The sequence below is a fragment of the Rhamphochromis sp. 'chilingali' genome, assembly GCF_963969265.1.
Source record: "Rhamphochromis sp. 'chilingali' genome assembly, chromosome: 3".
Classification (NCBI taxonomy): Eukaryota; Metazoa; Chordata; class Actinopteri; order Cichliformes; family Cichlidae; genus Rhamphochromis; species Rhamphochromis sp. 'chilingali'.
Window position 1 is genome coordinate 38,324,532 of NC_137931.1, and position 17,405 is coordinate 38,341,936.

Below are 17,405 nucleotides of genomic sequence, written 5' to 3' on the forward strand. Positions count from 1 at the left end.
TACTTTTGGGAGCAACTGAATTATTTCAATTCCAGCTGATCTGACCAATATATATACAAATTCACTGTGATATATATGCTTTCAGGTTGGTATTTATAAAACACTAATCAGAGTTCCCAAGTTCTTGTTTGAGGTCAAACGCTGAAGTCTGATTTTAATAATAATAATCTACTGAACCAAAAGACTTATGCGCAACGTAACGTTTGAGGTGAGGACTCGTGCGTAATGCGACCAGCATGACCAAAAAAACGGGGGGGAAAGAAAAGGGCGGGCGGATTTTCACAGTTTGCTGCAATAATTTAAAGATCAACACAGTCTCTGCTTACTCAACCTCAACAAGTAACTGACTTAGCGCAACTTACATTTCCCATAAATGTCAAGGATCTTTTCCATCCTTCTGCAGAACACGCGAGAGACGAAACAGCAACCACTCAACAGAGTCTCATTTTTCAGGATGGCAAACTGTCAGAGTGTAATGATAAGATTGAAGTTTGCGGGGTCTTTCTTCCTATACAGCGCAGAGCTCAGTGTAAATGGCAATTGTGGTAGTTATTAATTGGTCCAGCCACTCTTGCTTAAACTTACGACCCTGTGCTGTCTTTCCTCCAGCAGTTTAGCCCAGAAACAATCCGTGGCACCACTCAGACTCATTAGACTATCAGTACCATGGCACCATCACATACCCCGACTACTGGACCTTCCGCAGTTTCTTATTAGTGACAGTGCGTCACTAGAGGAATCGTTTACGCACGAGCCAATACAGGCACAAGGCGACGGTTGAGATTTTCTGATCTCCTTTTGCGCCATGGAGAACTCCAGTCTGCCGGGTGGAAGTGCGCAAAGTGCTGGTTCGGTGGACTTTATTACTTTAAAGCAAGTGGATTCTCCGGAGGAGGGTGTCATGAAGGGATTAGGAGCGGTCGGTCGTGCCGTGTTTCTCCAAGGCAGCGGTTACAGGACTGTAGCCGAGTTTATGGCCGTTCTCCCGACGGAAACCTCTCACCTGATGCCTGCCTTCTGGGACTCCCCGCTCAGTCACGGCATCAATGTGTTCGTCGGACTGGTACTTTGCTTCACTATGTTGGGGCTGGGCTGCACGGTGGAGGTCAGCCAGCTCGGAGAACATATCCGCCGACCCATCGGGGTGCTCCTGGCTCTGGTGTGTCAGTTTGTTATCATGCCACTAGTGGCTTTTCTTTTGGCGCTAGCCTTTTCTTTGGATGATGTGGCGGCGATGGCCGTGCTCCTCTGTGGCTGCTGTCCTGGAGGAAACTTGTCAAATATTATGTCTCTGCTTGTGCACGGAGAGATGAATCTAAGGTAGATCCCCTTACTCACCTAAGCATGACTTGAAGTGGGTTTTGGTGTTAACAGTGTTTTGTGCGCAAATTCTGACATTAACGCACTGAAATAACAACACTTAAGAATAACTTTTAAGTTCTGCATGCTTTTTTTAAGCCATTGCTACATTTTCCTCAAACGATCCAACACCGTACGTGCTGCACGTCCACCATACTCCTTCTTTTCTCTACTCCTCCCAGCATCATCATGACCATATCCTCCACTCTGCTGGCGCTCGTTTTGATGCCGCTCTGCCTCTGGATCTACAGTCGAGCCTGGATCAACACCCCTGTGGTTAACCTCCTGCCCTTTGGGGCCATCATACTGACACTTTGCAGCACCCTCATCCCCATTGGGTTTGGAGTTATGCTTAGGTACCGCTACACGCGAGTGGCGGATATTGTTTTAAAGGTAATCTGACAACAATTAACTTTTATACATCCGTTCGATCATTTCGTTCCAGCCGAAGTGCTTTTGGTTAGGGGCCTTAGCCCAAAAGCGCATTGCGTATTTCTTGGTCTCAGTTATTACTAGTGGGGTGGCTGACCACTGGAAGAGTGACATCAGAGGCACTATATCAGGAAGAGCTCCTCCCTGTGCTTTCTGATAAAAGCGACACATGAGGGCCTCATCAGTTAGAGTACACAGTTATGTTGGGCACCACAAGCACAACGAAATTATATGCTGTCCCCTTAGTGCAAAGAAAGCAGTCTATCTTAAACTTTTATTATATGTACACAATTTTTAAAAAGGAGTTTACAATAAATAAATAAAGCAACATAAAAATGTGATGTTATTAGTTATTATTGGTTGCGCAGATTGGATATTGCCTTTATGGTTCAAATGAAGAAAAAAACCGAAATTTTTTGGTTTTAAAAATCATGTCTTGTAGAAAGTTGCCGCCATATTTTAAAAAAAAATTCTCACGCTGAATTCTTGTGTTTGCAGGCTTCTCTGTGGGCTTTGTTGTTCACCCTGGTGTTACTCTTCATCCTTACTGGAGCAATGCTGGGGCCAGAGCTGCTCTCCACCATCCCGCCTTCTGTCTACGTGGTGGCTGTGCTGATGCCTCTGTGCGGTTACGCTGCAGGTTACGGGCTGGCAGTGCTTTTTGACTTGCCCCCCAACAGTCGCAGGGCTGTGTCTCTGGAGACGGGCTGCCAGAATGTGCAGCTGTGTACGGCTATCCTGAAGCTGGCCTTCCCTCCTCAGCTGATGGGGGGGATGTACATGTTTCCCCTGCTCTACGCCCTGTTCCAAGCAACCGAGGCTGGGATTTTCATCCTGGCCTACAGGATGTACAGGAGGGAGGTCCTGCATAAACCAGATCCCATGGTGGACGGTGAGGACACGGACATAAATTATCAAAGGTTTGAAGACGAGGACTTTGAACCGTCATATGGTGCGGTGACAGTGAGCGACCCAAACACTATCATGCTGGATCCTTGTCCTCCTGATCCAACTCCAGTTTAATCTGCATAAAAATAATAAAATAAAAAAAACAAAAATCGCTGCTCCTCTATGGAGGACCAAAACTGCCAAATTGAAAAAAGAAAAAAAAACGAAAAAACATATATATATGACTCAGTAACACAATTAATAGACATTAAATTATTACTTAAACACAGAAATGAATAAAGCTATAATATAAACACTTGTTTTTATTGTTTTCAACATGTCACTTGGTATTATAGTTATCCCACTTTATTACTTTCATTCATTTTGACTTTTATTTTACATTTATTTAATGATTCTTTTTATTATTTATCTATTATTTGACTGTATTTTTAGCCAAGTGGGAACTCCTAGGACTGAAAAATGAAGCAAATGCAAAGGTAATAAAACCTTCATCTAATACTGGTCCTTTAAAGACCACGTGAGGTTGGCTCCAAGCAGACATTATAAAAGATGGATCTAGCTACCGTGACATCACTTGTTGGTTTCTGAAGTCCAATTTTGAAGCCTGGGGATGTGGTTTCTGCAATCGCCAGCTTAGTTGCAAAAATCCACATATGAAGAGATAACGGTCTGACTGTGAAAATGGATGCTCATTGGCTAACGCTCACTGACTTGTAGCTACATACCACAGATATCCTTCCATTCTGCTTTGCTTATAAAACAGACCTTGGTTTTTATTTTTAGCATGACCCGAAATGAGTGATTGAGACCATAAACTCAGCAGGAAAATCAGAAAATAATTTTCCCACAGAACTCTATAGAATTAAATGACTTTTCGAAACCACAGCTATTGCCATCTGGTGGTCTTCAAGTAGGATACAGATATTTTGGCACTTCTGCATTGGCTTTATTGTTAGACCCGAAGGTTACGTCCATCTTTGATACATGTGTATGATTTAAATTGGTTGATTGAAATTCGGGTGTTTTATTCGTTTCTTGCTTAAGATTAGCAGGGATGTGCACCTTTAGCTCCTCGCAGACTCTGTGCCGTGTTATTGTTTATGAGCTTTTGATTGGCCAACATTTTTTGAAGGTTGGGGTTATATCACCACCTGTTGCTTTAGCATGCTCTTGACTGCGCTCGAGATTGGTTTTGCATTTTCATGTGTAAGGAGACATTTTTTAAAGACAAACTCGGAAAAATCTTGTTTTAAAAAGTACCTGCGTAGCTAGCCTTCACACATAAGCTTTCCCTTTTCTAAATGGGTCACCCTCCCTCAACCCTCCCATTTATCCAGGCTTTGGAATAGCACCGGGAATCCAATAGCGTGTGACCTCGCCTTGGAAAAATGTGGGGGTAGGGCTGCGTTCTCCTAGTCTCAAAATGGTGATCATGCACATGTAAGGTGAATGTGTTAACCACTACACTATGTTGTTATATAAATCTGGAAACTTCAACCGCTGATAAAGCATATAATCTAATTACTGAGTCATTTATTGACTAATTTCTTTATTTTTTAATTTTGGCAGTTATGACCTTCCATACATACTATGACGCAGGGAAGCAGATTAAGGCGTTCAGATGGATTTATCATTTCATCGCTGTTATTCATAAAAGAAATGCCTGTAAAATGTTAACATGATTGCTAAAAAGGTGCTTTATGTCCTGAGCTTAACTCGTTCATCCTAACCACTGATGTCTCATTTCGTGATATAAAAAAAGCAAAAGAAACATGACTTCAAAGTTGCATTAGTGAAGCAGGACAGTGTTTCGTTCCAATGCTTTAAGTGTGTGTGTGTGTGTTTCGTTCCAATGCTTTAAGTGTGTGTGTGTGTGTGTGTGTGTGTGTGTGTGTGTGTGTGTAAGAGAGACTAAAAGCCATTTTAAAAACATATCAGACTGATTCATGTGCAGTTTTCCCAACAAGCCTGTGCCAAAACTTTAGCTTACCTGTGCTCTACAGTCTGATCTTAATTGTACTGTAAAAATTGTGCCAATTAAAGACGTATAAACACAAAACAGGCACACCTCTGTCACGTGTCTACTTTCCCCTCCTTTCTTGTAATGAGACGTCCTACACCTGATCTTAATTAGGTCTAATGGAGAGCTCCACTCTATTTAACTAGTTACAGCAAAACCTCGGCCGGTTAAACAAACATGGCAACATATGGTGACGAGCCAGTGGACGCCTACTTCTATTCTTCTTACAATCCTTACATGGGCAGATACCCCCGGCCTAAAGACGCGGGGTGGAAATACAAAAGTTACTTCTCCCACTATGGAGACTCTTCTGACGCCTTCAACAACCACCAGCGCGCACAGCTGAAGTCCATCTTGTCCCAAATCAACCCCAAACTCACCCCGAGGCTCAGGAAGGCGAACACCAAGGATGTGGCAGTGCAGGTCAACCCGAAGAAGGACGCTTCGGTGCAGTGCTCCATTGGCCCGCGCACCCTTCTGGCCATGAAGCGGGACTTCCAGCGCAAAAGGAAGCAGGAGCCAGCGACGCCCGGCAGCCCCAAAGCGACGGGCGGTGTGCGTTACCCCCGCACCCTCGCCGTCTACTCCCCGATAGCATACAGGAGCGTCACCTCCTTCCTGGTCGATGAGAATAACAACAATAAGGAAACCTCCAGTGAGACGGTGCAGACCGGTGAGCCCCCGGGTGAGCCGCCCGAGCCCTCCGAGGACACCGAGGGGAAGGACGAAGACAGCCAGGCTGGTGGGGATGAAAAGACCGCAAAGCGAGCAGAGCAGAGCAAAAAGCTCAAGTCCAAACAGCTGGCCAGGAGTGAGGATGCGCAGCCAACTGCGGAGGACTCGAAGGGCAAAGCGCGTGTGCGGTTCCAGGTGAGTTAATCACGCACCGGGAGGTTCATACTTGGCAGTTTTTCGAAGAAGAACGTTTGCGCCACAACTGCTTGGAAATTGCCTTGTATATTAAATGGCTCATTCAAGGACATGGGTTGGCGCATTTCTTTTTCTTTCAGAACTGAACGTCCAGTTTGGAAGCTGTAGTATTGTCCCAAATAAGTGCGAAAATGGCACTAAAATACTCACTGTCCTTATAAACTAGTCTTTAATTTGTTCCACTTCCTGGATACTGTTTAGGTATTGCCCAAGCCTTAACGACCTTAAAGTTGTTCCCAAGTTGAGCAGCTCTTTAGCCTTGGTTTAACCAGACTTGAGGGCAGCATCTATCAGAGACCCGTCTTCAAACAAAACTATTGGCAAATTTCTGTTTAGAACATCATCCAGAAAATATGCTTCTAATTTTGTCAGTGTGCTACCTATAAAGTTTAATCTGTTTCAGTTAATTTGCTAATTAACAATCAACTCAAAGTATATTTGTTTAGCCCCCCTTTGCAAGTGTCATGATCATGGCTACTTGGATTGTTCTCCTCTCAAACAACATATGTGGATGGTTTATTTTTGGATGGATTCCTTCTAATGATTTCATTGAACTAATTTTGGTTTTTGTCCTTCAGTTTCTGGAACAGAAATATGGATATTATCACTGCAGAGACTGCAATCTGCGATGGGAGAGTGCCTATGTGTGGTGTGTTCAGGGCACCAACAAGGTGAGCAGCTCTGTTTAAGGTCCTCCAAAGATGAAATGTGCTTTATCAAGAGTCCACCATAGGAAGTCCTCAGTGCAACAATGACTGACTTCCAGAGACCTGCTGCCTAGAAAGTATCTGAGTCCTCTGCTTATCTTCCAGGTTTACTTCAAACAGTTTTGTAGAAAATGCCAAAAGCAATACAACCCATACCGTGTCGAGGACATCACGTGTCATGTAAGTCCTAATCTGTCTGTGTGGATTTTGAATGGCTTGTTAGTCTCCACTTAACACTTCCTCTCTCCTCAGACTTGCAACAAAGCACGCTGTTCCTGTGCAGTAACACAACGACACGTCGATCCCAAACGACCCCACAGACAGGATTTGTGCGGCAGATGCAAAGGCAAGCGGCTCTCTTGCGACAGCACATTCAGCTTCAAGTACATCATCTAAGGAGCGTCTCGACTGAACTGTCCTCAGTATGCTGGCACAACTTGTACGTGGGGGGCATCTTGAACCTACTGCTGGTGCAACGATGGCATCTTGGATGCAAAATGTATTTTTGATGTTTCTGTACTTTATTTCACACCAGTTCTCTTTGTGTTGATGAAACTGAAGCACCGCATGTGCTTTACGATGTAATAAACGGCTAGCTTGCATTCGGTCTGTAAGCATGCTCACTTAAACTGTCACTGATCTCAACTCAAATGCAGCACCTTGGAGAATCCTGTTGTCTAAAATCAGGCTGACATAAACCTGAACATGTTCAATAAACTAAGACTGACATCAAATTATTGGAAACTAGGTTGCCGTGGCACCAAAGACACTGAAACTGGTGGGTCGAAGACTAAACACTTGGCTTAAAAAAAATAAAATCTGCTGTTCTGAATATCAGTGTATCCTACCCATTCCTTCGTAATTGTTTGCAGATCTGTTAGCCAAACGGTCACTGGTAGCTATGAATACTCACTCTGGCTATTGCTATGACTTTTGAGTGATGAGACCATACAGAGCCAAAGAGCACGGATTGGATTTAAATGGTTCATATGTACAGGGATTTTTACTAAAACCCTTCACCACTTTACCCAGTGTCTTAAGTGCTTTCTAATACACACTTGCACCACAGGGAATCTGGGTTTCAGTGTCTGGCCCAAAGATACTGGGACAGGAGAACCATCTACCTCCGGAGCCACAGACGCCCCTGTGGATTTGGGAATGTAGCTTTTTTTTTTTTTTTTTTTTTTTTTAAAACCTCCACACTGGTAAGCAGATGGGGGTGTGTCCATGCAGCACATCTTGTTTGCAGAATTTCAATTCAATATTATTTATATAGCACCAAATCACAACAGTTGCCTCAAGGTACTTTATATTGTATCTATTATTGTAGGATCAACTGTACAAATAAAAACCCAACAATTATATGACCTCTGAGCAAGCACTTTGGCAACAGTGGGAAGGAAAAAACTCCCGGCTATCTGGTATTTTAAGATAATTAGTATATTTTTTTTAAACTTCCAGTGAGTCTGGCAGAGTCCAAGAAAAAACACATGGAGATGGTGCTTTCAATTTTAATAACTGAAGATCAAGATCATTCTGTAAGGTTTTTATTGATCCAGAAAAGGCTGGTATGAGTGAACAAGGAAAAAATGTATAATGCAGCTCTACATTAAAATATCTTCCAGGTAAATAATCATTAAATAAGAACAGCATTCATATGTACCAGACAAGCAGGAGGAGAAAAAGAGAAGCTCTGAGGAATGAGTACAGTGACTGTTACAATGTGCCATGACAAGCTGTCCAAGAAGCATTCAGATAACGGTTCATGTCCTGCAGTCACAGCAGCAAGTAGGGGCATTGTGAGAGTACAGACACCCGCTTCCCCTCAGAAAATAAATAAACAGGATCAAAACGCAGCAGTGGATGAGCGCCGCTTTGCAACATGATCGACCTACATGGACAGATTCAAACCTCATCTCCTCCCTCGTAAGGCTTTAAGCAGAGCCTACGCTGCTAACAAAAAGATCACAGTGGAGACAAGGAATGCATATGTATGTGGGGCTTGGCTGGGTTGGTGGGATCCAGCAGAGGAGATGGAGGCTTGTTTTGATCTCCCATTCCATCGCCGCCAAAGGCGGACGGGTGGCTTGTCCCAAACGAGTATCGCTTCCCTCTTTTGAAACCACAACCACCAACCAAGGCAGCCTTTGGGAAATTTGTATGATTGGATGACTAAAGGTGGAGCGGACCATTAATGACTCAAACCTGTTTCTGGCTTTCTCATCACATTAGCTTTATACAGACATCCTAATCGGATGAACAGTGCATTACACAAAAGTACAAGGGGAAAAAAAAATACTGGTTTTACACTATACATTTTCTAAAATATATACAGAGTAAAATAAGTTATGTTTCCATAATGAGCTGTAGCCAGTCCGCACTTGTGTGCAATTATATGCATTTTTGTGTGTGAGCGTATACCAGAATATCCAATATATAATCACACAGTCAAGAGTCTCTAAAGGCATCTACTTATTTGGTTAAAGAGTGAGTTTTGCGTGAAGACCTGTTGAAGGGGACTCTCCTCTCAGAGCAGATCAATAAACAGATATATTTCTCTTTGTACACTCCCTGAAGGTAAACGTCTCCCACAGGGTTAACATGTTAAATATCCTAACATTTACAACCTAGGATGTTAGCTCTAATAAAAAATACATTTCTCAAAAAAATATTCTTGCAGTGCTTTTTCTCTTTCAGCATGCGTTTGAAAACTATTCGGTTTCTCAAAGACTTTCTGAGTTTGCTTATGAATCTTGATGGTGCGTCCTCACACATACGACACCTCCTCTGGACTGCCTTCCAGGCTTCGACGCCGACTCCCAGTCCAGACCCCGAGGAGCGCATCCGTTCGGTACGACGGGGCCCCTCGGATCAGATCCAGCGAAAAGAGAAAAACAAATAACAACAACAACAACAACAAAAAAAGTTATCATCCCACAGCGCCCTCTCTTATTCTTTCCCAGGCACGCCACCACATGACTTATTGCAACTGAATTTTGCGAGTTGGCTTAGTCTGGGAAAAGATATTAGCTTTAAGCATTCATACATGTAATAATATATATTAAGAGTCACAGTTATTCCCACGCATCCTTTAGCCCTTTATAGGTGGAGTCTCTCTTGTCCTCCGCCCCTCACCGTCTACACTCCAGCTGAGGGGAGGTGTAGAGGAGAGGGGTGTTTTTGTCCAGTCTAGTCCAGCCTGCAGTGCCTCAGGCTTACAGTCCGGTGCTGACTATGTCGGTGTGGGTCTGGCAGGTCTGCGCCTGACTCAGAGCCTCACGGATCTGCAGGTTGAGCTCCATGAGGCGGCTGCTAGCCTGAGACAGGTCTCTGCTGGGGCCTACGACCGCCAAGCAGCCTGTCTGACCCAGCGTCTGGTGACGGAAGTAAATGTGTAGAAGAGTCTGGACCGCGTCGTCCGTCTCGTTGCCGAAGATGTCGTTGGGCCACAGAGATCTGGAGATGAAGAAGAGATGTGAAGAAAAGGGGATTGTACCGAACACATTCTTAGCTGCTGGATAAACAGTTTTCCTGAGGTGCTTTGGGTTTGTTAGTCGACTCCTCTGAAAACATGTTCAGGTCTGTGAACAAATGCACTTTGGGCGATGTTGGGCAGTAGTTCACTGAGCTTTAGAAAGAACACAGTATTAAATTCTAGGCACTCATTGTTTAGGTAATGCTACAGGTGTGTACCATTGCACAGTTTTTGTTAGCAACTTTATTTCAAGGGGGTGTAGCAATTATTTTTATGCACAGTCCCTCATCTTCACAGACTCATGCCTCATCACCAGGCAGCGAGCCAAAGGTTTCACGACTGTTTACTGTGTGACTGGTGAGTCTACACGTACTGCTTTCATATCCCAGTGAACATCCAATCTCATCATTTAGATGGGATCTTCAAAGTAACTGCCAAGAAGCATCACAAGCAGGCCTGCCAAGTCAAAGGAGCTTCTGCCTCTGAACATTTCAGTAATGATATGCGATAGAAACAGGAGTGCATTTTAACCTCCTTTTATCTTATATCTGGGCTTCTTACTTGAAATGATCATGCTGGATGTCCTAGTCCGAACTTAATCTGCAGCATCCAAAAATCGCAATATTAAAATATGTGACATTGCCAAAGAACATCCTTATTATGTTAACAAAAAATGTTTTTCTGGAGCAAACTTGCAGCTGTCTTCCATGTTGTAGTAACCAAACTGAACGGATGCTGTGTCTGAGTGAACCCGTGAGGATCAGTTAGTAACTCGAGCCCTTAAGCGCAATGACATGAAGCACGAGACTGGAATGAAACAGCCAGGAATCAGAGTGCATTAAAAATAACAACTTTTTACTTGTTAAATAATGTTTGACTGGGCCTTTTACACAGGAGGCTTAATCACTGTATTGCCTTGTTATGTCACCGATTAAAGCCACTGTTTTGTTTGACTGTAGTGTTTATCTTACCTGAAGATTTTGACTTGTGTGAGAGCAGAGCTGAAGTCTCTGGCTCTCAGGGTTTCAATCAGCGACTGTATGGCTGTCTCGGTGTTCGTCTGGGCATTGTCTGACATGCACACATCCTCCTGACCATCATTTCCTGTTTCCGCCTCCTTCAGGCAGCTCTCTAAGATAGTGAGCTCGTCGGACATGTTGGTAACCTTAGGAACGGAGACAAAGGAGGATTATTGTCACAGCACCAAATAACACAAGCAGATCTTCCTCGGGAGGTGAACGAAATGAACCCAGACTAAATATTACCTGGACTAGCTGACCTCAGCGCTCAGTACGGGAAATAATTTAATTTTATTAAATGTCTAAATTAAATTAAAGCACAATTAAGATGCAGCTCAGAGAAGGATGGACTGCAATACAGATTTAGTAAAGCCTGTTTATCGATCCCGTGGGTAAAGGAAAATAATTATCCAATCAAATTGTGTTCCTTTGTTTTGCACATTTTTCATTGCATTTTCTGACTCCAGCTCTCTTTATATATATTTTAAGTTTTAAATGTATTTTTTCTCTAGTGTTACTGAAACAAGGAAAACTATCATACATTTTAAGGTATACTGTTTTGCAGTGGTTCCCTGTGGATTTGACAAGAAACTAGCACTGTCAGCGTTAATCTCATTAAATTGACGTTAACGCCATAACCGCATTAACGCGGCAATTCTCCGTTAATTCAGTTATGGCGTTAACGTAATTTTAATGAGATTGATGCTGACAGCACTACAAGAATCTAAATGAAAAACAAACAAACCCTAAAATTGAACAAGCAAGTCTTTACGTTCTCCATCTATAAAAGTGTACCCACACAACAAAGCTGAAAAGCTTTAAATTGAACGTCACTTTTCACCAGAGCCTCTTAATTTTGCTGAACCTCAGTAGCAGCAGCTAGTTCCTCCAACTATGGAATAACCCCCCAAAATGGATTATATAACAACGCACGGACAAACTTTTAACTCAGCAGACGCTAAACCTTGTGTCTCTCACCTCGGCCTCTCTCTTGATGGTGTCCACCCTGCTGATGAGCTTGCAGTAGGCCTGGAACAGCAGCAGCAGCTGAAAGTGCAATTTGTAGAGCCTCCGACATAACTCGAGCTCCTACAGAGACAGAAGACAGAAAAACACACTGTCACATCTCAGCAAAGCGATGATCTAACCTGCACTGAATCACTCTGATCACATGATTAGACAGATGGGTATCCTGGGTTAGAGGAAGAGATGAAAAAGTTAACACGGAGGGCCATTTGGTTTGGACCATGGTGAGTCTACTATAGGGTCATCCCAAATAAAATAACCCAAATTGGAAAAATTGGTCCCACCTGACCTGAGTCAGCAGAATCAGATGATTTTATTTATTATATTAACTTTAGCTTATTTAGTGAAGGGATGCAAAATTTTACCTGCACACTATGAAGTACATGGAGATGGGTTGAAAAATGTCATAGCGTGCAGGTACATACTGCACAGCTTCAGATACCAAACAAAAAAAAGAAATCAGCTGCTTCTGATGGGGTCAGATGCGAAATACTGGCTGATATTTCATGGAATGACCCTACTGCTAGAATTAGTGGTGAAATCTTAAATTAGAAAACCTAGGGCATCATCTCATTGATCCCTCAGCATATAGAATTGATGAGTGAGGTGTGGGAAAACTAAAAGTTAAGCCCCTAATCTCGGAGGAAATGGGAGAAAATGATTTGAACAAATGGGAATGGAACAATGGAATCATGCAAAATGAAAGTGAATTCAAACCTAACAACACTGGACTCTCTAGCCATCATATCCTACTGATAACGGAGCAGCCCCTCTGAAATCAGGTGGCAACTCTACACTGAATACACGTAGATAGATGAATTTATCTGCAGACACAATCAGTGCAACAAGCAAACAGAAAAAAATGCAAACAGGATAACACGGTACGTTATGATTGGGTGGGTGGATGAAGAGGTTGAGCTGGGTTACATGACCAATCAAGCAGAAACATAGACAGAGAAATGGGTGGGGGTAGAACACAGTCTGTTTCTGCACAGAAAGATGAGATGTCAGTGTTTTGTCCGGTTGGCAGCATTATTTAAGTCTATAATATGAGAACCACTTACTGCTAGATTTTCCATTTGCTAAGCAAGAAGGTGAGCAGGTCACACACACAAACAAACAAACAAAACAGAAGGAGAGAAAGACCAAGAATTAGTGAGCTTTAACATGACAGCTGAGACACAGTGACCTGACGAGCAGGAGCAGTGCTTTATCATCTTCCCTTCACACGGGTCAGATAATGTGAGCTCACGTCAGCAGTAACAGAAACCCTTATTCTGAAAAGGTGAACAACAGCATGTGCGATGATGGGCAGAAAAGACACGGTGGCTACGCAGAGAGGAAGGAGGAGGCAGTGAAAGACCTCTGGATACTTCTGATTGAAAACAGAGCGTCAGTTTAACCCAAGGTAACATCTGTGTGAATGTCAAACACAGAGGGAGCTCCGCAGATCTGTCCAAGGAGCTCGGTGTAAGAGAAACCTACAGACTAAGACGTGCAGTGAGAGATCATGCAAATACATCAAGGCTACAAACTCTGTCTTAAATCTTACATTTTTGAATTGAGGAAAAAAGTCTAAAAAAGTCCATCTGAAGTCATAGTTGCAATTATGTTGTTGAAGACAAAAGTTATTTACACATCTTCTTTAAATCTACTGTTAACATGTTTATCACCCAAAGCTATAAAAAATGGTTGCTGGCAAATTGTTAGAAACACTTCTTGCCCTCAGGGTTTATGTTTAACTGGCAGCTGACAGCGCCACTGCCACAGCAGTACAGAAATGTTACTTAAAGAATTTTTTTCCTCTGCTTGCCTTTCACAATAAAAGAAAAGCTGTTCCCCTATATCTCAAGTGGTCCCCACAGAAGATGAACCTGCATGTTTGATTTGGCACAGACATTATCCCGGATGTTGTTCAGGATGCAAACCTTAGATTTACCTGCATGAGGAGTACGCTAAATTGAACCGTCGATCTTTCATGTGTGTAATGTAAACCTTATGTAAGATATAGCTTTGTTTTTCCTTCCCACTGTTGTCAAGGGCTGCTCATAGGGCACCGTCTGATTGTTAGGGTTTTGTCTCTATAATTGTAGAGTGTGTTTACCTTGCAATATATAAAGCCCCTTAAAACAACTGCTATTTTGATTTGGCGCCACATATATAAAACTACGGCACTAGTTAAATGAAAGATCAAACATAATCTCAGTTTACCACCAAATAAACAGAATGACTGGAAAATGTTTGAATAAACTGCATAGAGAGGCTGTTACAGAAGTTCTTAATTATTCATTAAGCTAATTATTATCAGTAAGTACAATTTAAGGTAATCATTAACAACTCATGATTACATCAAACTTCCTTCAAAAGTGTCCTTAAAAGCACAGACAGGCCTAAATGAGTGCACTGTAATAGAAGAAATAAAACTCAAAAATAAAATTAATTTGCAGATGTCATGCAACTGTGTTTTAATGCAACACTAGCACTGTTAGTAACACTGTTACTAGAAATGTAACAAGAATTTTGCACATTTTCACAGGCATGTAACACAAATGGGATTTCCAGCGCATATCAGGCAGCAACTGGGAGGCTGAGCACTGGTAGCTGACTGAGACACAGGGCCATTTAATGGGAATGGAAAGTGCTGTTTGTGGTATTGAGGAATTAAAGCTCATTGAAACCTAAATGACTGTACTGATACATTCACATGCCTTTAATATGCTGCAGCTGAAGACCTAATTAGTGTAACGGCACATTAACGTCTCGGGTTTGATATGAACCTAAGTTTTGTAATCATGGTTTGACTCAAAATGATTAGCTGGTATGCTTTCTTCGCGCTGTGAGAACAACGACTGGTATAATTAGCGGATATGCGGGCCAAAAATTGAATTTCCTTAACGGAGATAAAATAAGTGAATAAAAAACTAAATCTTCAATCATCTTTACATGTTCATGGTTATCAAAGGCATTTAAGGAAATGTGATGCCGCCTTTTCTCTTTACATTGTTTACTCACATGCAACCAAAGCATGCTTGTACATAAATCCCTTAGTGCACTGCTGACAGTAACTGTTTAGCTCATAGCTAAATGTTCTACTTTGTGTACATGTTTCATTGATAAATAAATTTATCATTGCATTTTTACTAATAAGTAACTTGTAACATTATCCTGTATCCGCAGGAAAGCTGGTGCAGGTTCTCGCTTCTTTTAAACCAACATGGTTTTCTTAAAGAGATGCGCTTTGACTGGCTTGACGACACTTCGTTAATGTCTCTAATGTCTGTAATGCTGTGTAATTTCAGTTGGACGTTACCGATTCAGCTGCAGTGCAACACTTTCAAAAGTCAAACCGGTCAATAAGTATGACAAACAAATTCATGCATTGTAAAGTAAAAGTGTTCATCCCTACCTGTGCATGAGTATTGGGTCGCTGGCTGCTGTCTTTGTCCCCGAATGTTTTCCTGCAGTCCTCGAGCCACTGCGTAAACAGGCAGGAGACAAAACAGGAGAGAAAAACATAAAAGGCTTAGAGGAAGGAGAGAAACTTGGAAACAGAGGCATTTACAAGGCTTTTTTTTTTTACCCCATGGACATATGCATCTACATTTGTGTGTGTACATAATAAAAGGAGGAGATTTAATATGTGCGTTGTATTTAGCGAATTAAAGAAGGCCTGTTCCAGAGCATCCAGAGTATCTAGCCCTCCAGGGAACATTGCCGTCTCATTCAATTAGCGCCCCTGCATCCCAGAGCTCTCTGCAATCTCATCTCTTTTTTCCCCTCCCTTTTCCTCCCAGCTCCAACCCCTCACAGCTTCTCCCGCCTGGCCTTCTGTAACTGATTTAGGAGAGCTGAGGGTTATTTTTATCCCTTCAGCATGGTTTCTCACTGGTGATGCAGACACTAACGGCAGCTGAATGTACTCATACTGAACACTGATTCAGTGTCTGCAGCTGCTGATGAGACAGACTGGGCTTATCGTGTGCAACATCAGCTATTCGTCTTTATGTTCTCCTGGCTTTTTGCAGTGAAACTGCATAGAGATGAAAACCACTTTACGTGTTTTAAAAATAAAGAGGATGTGAAACAACATGTCTGGTGGGAAAAGGTTCCACAAGGATAAAGAGGCAGAGATGTGGATGTGGAGAAAGATAAAGATGGCTTACACGCTCTGCTGCTTCTCTCTTGGCGTTGTAGGTGTCCAAGTGTTCCTGCAACTCCAGCACACTAAACTTCAGAGTCTCCAACAGTCCACAAGAGACCAGCTACAACAACACAGGACACCACACATATTAAGCCACAAAAACATCCACTACATACACATAATGGCCCCAAGGCCTCGTGTTAGTGTTAGCTGGTCTCTCCTGAATGACAAATTGGTTTTCATTTGCTTTGACTGTGTTGCCGTTACCACAAATTTAAGCCACAGCCAGTTTTAATATGGTACCTATTCTTCTTTCACTTGTTGTACATAAAAATTAGATTAGATATTTTTTTGCTGTGTTGACTTCCCTTCTCATTTTTATCATAAATAAACTGGGCATAACACAAACTACACAAAAATATCTACACCAGGACACACACACACTCAGCACGACATAAACCATTTATATAAAATAATCCAGCCGTGTAACTGCTACAGCATTACTGGAGTCTCGCTTTATCAGATGCATCAGAATGATTACAGACAAGCATGCGGGCCAGCCTCACCGTCTCTGCATCCAGCAACACAGTGGGACACTGCGAGCGAGACGTCATGACTTCCAAGGAGCTAAGGAACTGATTACCCATTCGTTGGAGCCTTTCCCCGAGAAAGCGAACAGATGCATGTGTAATGGAGCCAAACTTTCTCTGAATACTCTGGAAAAACACACACACAAAAAAGAAAACAAAGTAAGATCATTCGGAAATAAGCTTACTTGTACACAAGATGAAACAGATAAGGAGCAGTCCTATCAGTCAAAACTGCAAGAACATAAAAAAAACCCCCAAAAAATGTGGTACACATTTACCTGAAAGAGTCGGGAAAACACGTGGAAAGTATAAACAGCCGAGGACCCATCTGTGTCTGACAACATCTGGTTGACATGGCAACGCCAAGCATCCTCGTCATTGTCATAGGCAACTGGCTGGAATGCAGCCAGGATGGCAGAGAGGAAGGGCGAAGGGGGCGGAGAGGCCTGAATCTCTGGGAAGCCGTCTGCGTCACCTTCATCTTGGCTAAAACACACACGGGGGCCAATAAGCAGTCAGACATGTTATACCACCCCCCCTTCACTGAAGGACAAAAGTAAACATACACACGCGCATGTCGTCACTCGCAGCAAGTAAACAACCTCACATTGCTGCATCTCTGCCTCCCTCACTGAAAATTCTGCTGCAGTGCAACGAGAGCTAAAATCTGCTGCAGTGCTCTCACAATAACAGCGATTAGCATTTTAGCATTACACAGACGTGTCTGTTTCTCTCTCGCTCTCTCACACACACAGACGCACACAGATACTCACAGGCCTGTGGGACCAAACAGCCTG

At 42.7% G+C, this 17,405-nt stretch overlaps 3 protein-coding genes across 13 annotated transcripts in view; 2 read left to right on the top strand and 1 right to left on the bottom strand.

The window, feature by feature from the left end:
* Window positions 1–805: 805 nt before the first annotated feature.
* slc10a4 (solute carrier family 10 member 4) lies at window positions 806–2,875 on the top strand (the record flags this gene model as incomplete). Its single annotated transcript, XM_080878096.1, has 3 exons — window positions 806–1,320; window positions 1,542–1,752; window positions 2,290–2,875. 3 exons carry the CDS (start codon window positions 806–808, stop codon window positions 2,812–2,814), a joined length of 1,251 nt encoding a protein of 416 aa, XP_080734222.1. The 3' UTR covers window positions 2,815–2,875.
* A 2,022-nt stretch (window positions 2,876–4,897) lies between these two features.
* zar1 (zygote arrest 1) lies at window positions 4,898–7,174 on the top strand (the record flags this gene model as incomplete). The annotated part of the gene is made up of 4 exons (XM_080878097.1): window positions 4,898–5,590; window positions 6,229–6,321; window positions 6,463–6,537; window positions 6,610–7,174. The coding sequence occupies 4 exons, from the start codon at window positions 4,898–4,900 to the stop codon at window positions 6,751–6,753; spliced, it is 1,005 nt and encodes a 334-aa protein (XP_080734223.1). The 3' UTR covers window positions 6,754–7,174.
* Window positions 7,175–7,860: 686 nt separating this feature from the next.
* fryl (furry homolog, like) overlaps window positions 7,861–17,405 on the bottom strand; it is an 85,296-nt gene continuing 75,751 nt past the window's right edge. For 8 of the 11 annotated variants that reach the window (XM_080877002.1, XM_080877011.1, XM_080877001.1 and 5 more), the window contains 8 exons: window positions 16,887–17,094; window positions 16,585–16,734; window positions 16,041–16,139; window positions 15,284–15,352; window positions 12,942–12,959; window positions 11,830–11,940; window positions 10,804–10,997; window positions 7,861–9,813 (listed from right to left, as the gene is read on the bottom strand). In XM_080877002.1, coding sequence (XP_080733128.1) covers window positions 9,573–9,813; window positions 10,804–10,997; window positions 11,830–11,940; window positions 12,942–12,959; window positions 15,284–15,352; window positions 16,041–16,139; window positions 16,585–16,734; window positions 16,887–17,094 — 1,090 coding nt within the window. In that variant the 3' untranslated portion in view covers window positions 7,861–9,572. The remainder of the gene's footprint in view (window positions 9,814–10,803; window positions 10,998–11,829; window positions 11,941–12,941; window positions 12,960–15,283; window positions 15,353–16,040; window positions 16,140–16,584; window positions 16,735–16,886; window positions 17,095–17,405) is intronic. The other 3 variants (XM_080877004.1, XM_080877008.1, XM_080877003.1) reach the window with 1 other exon arrangement.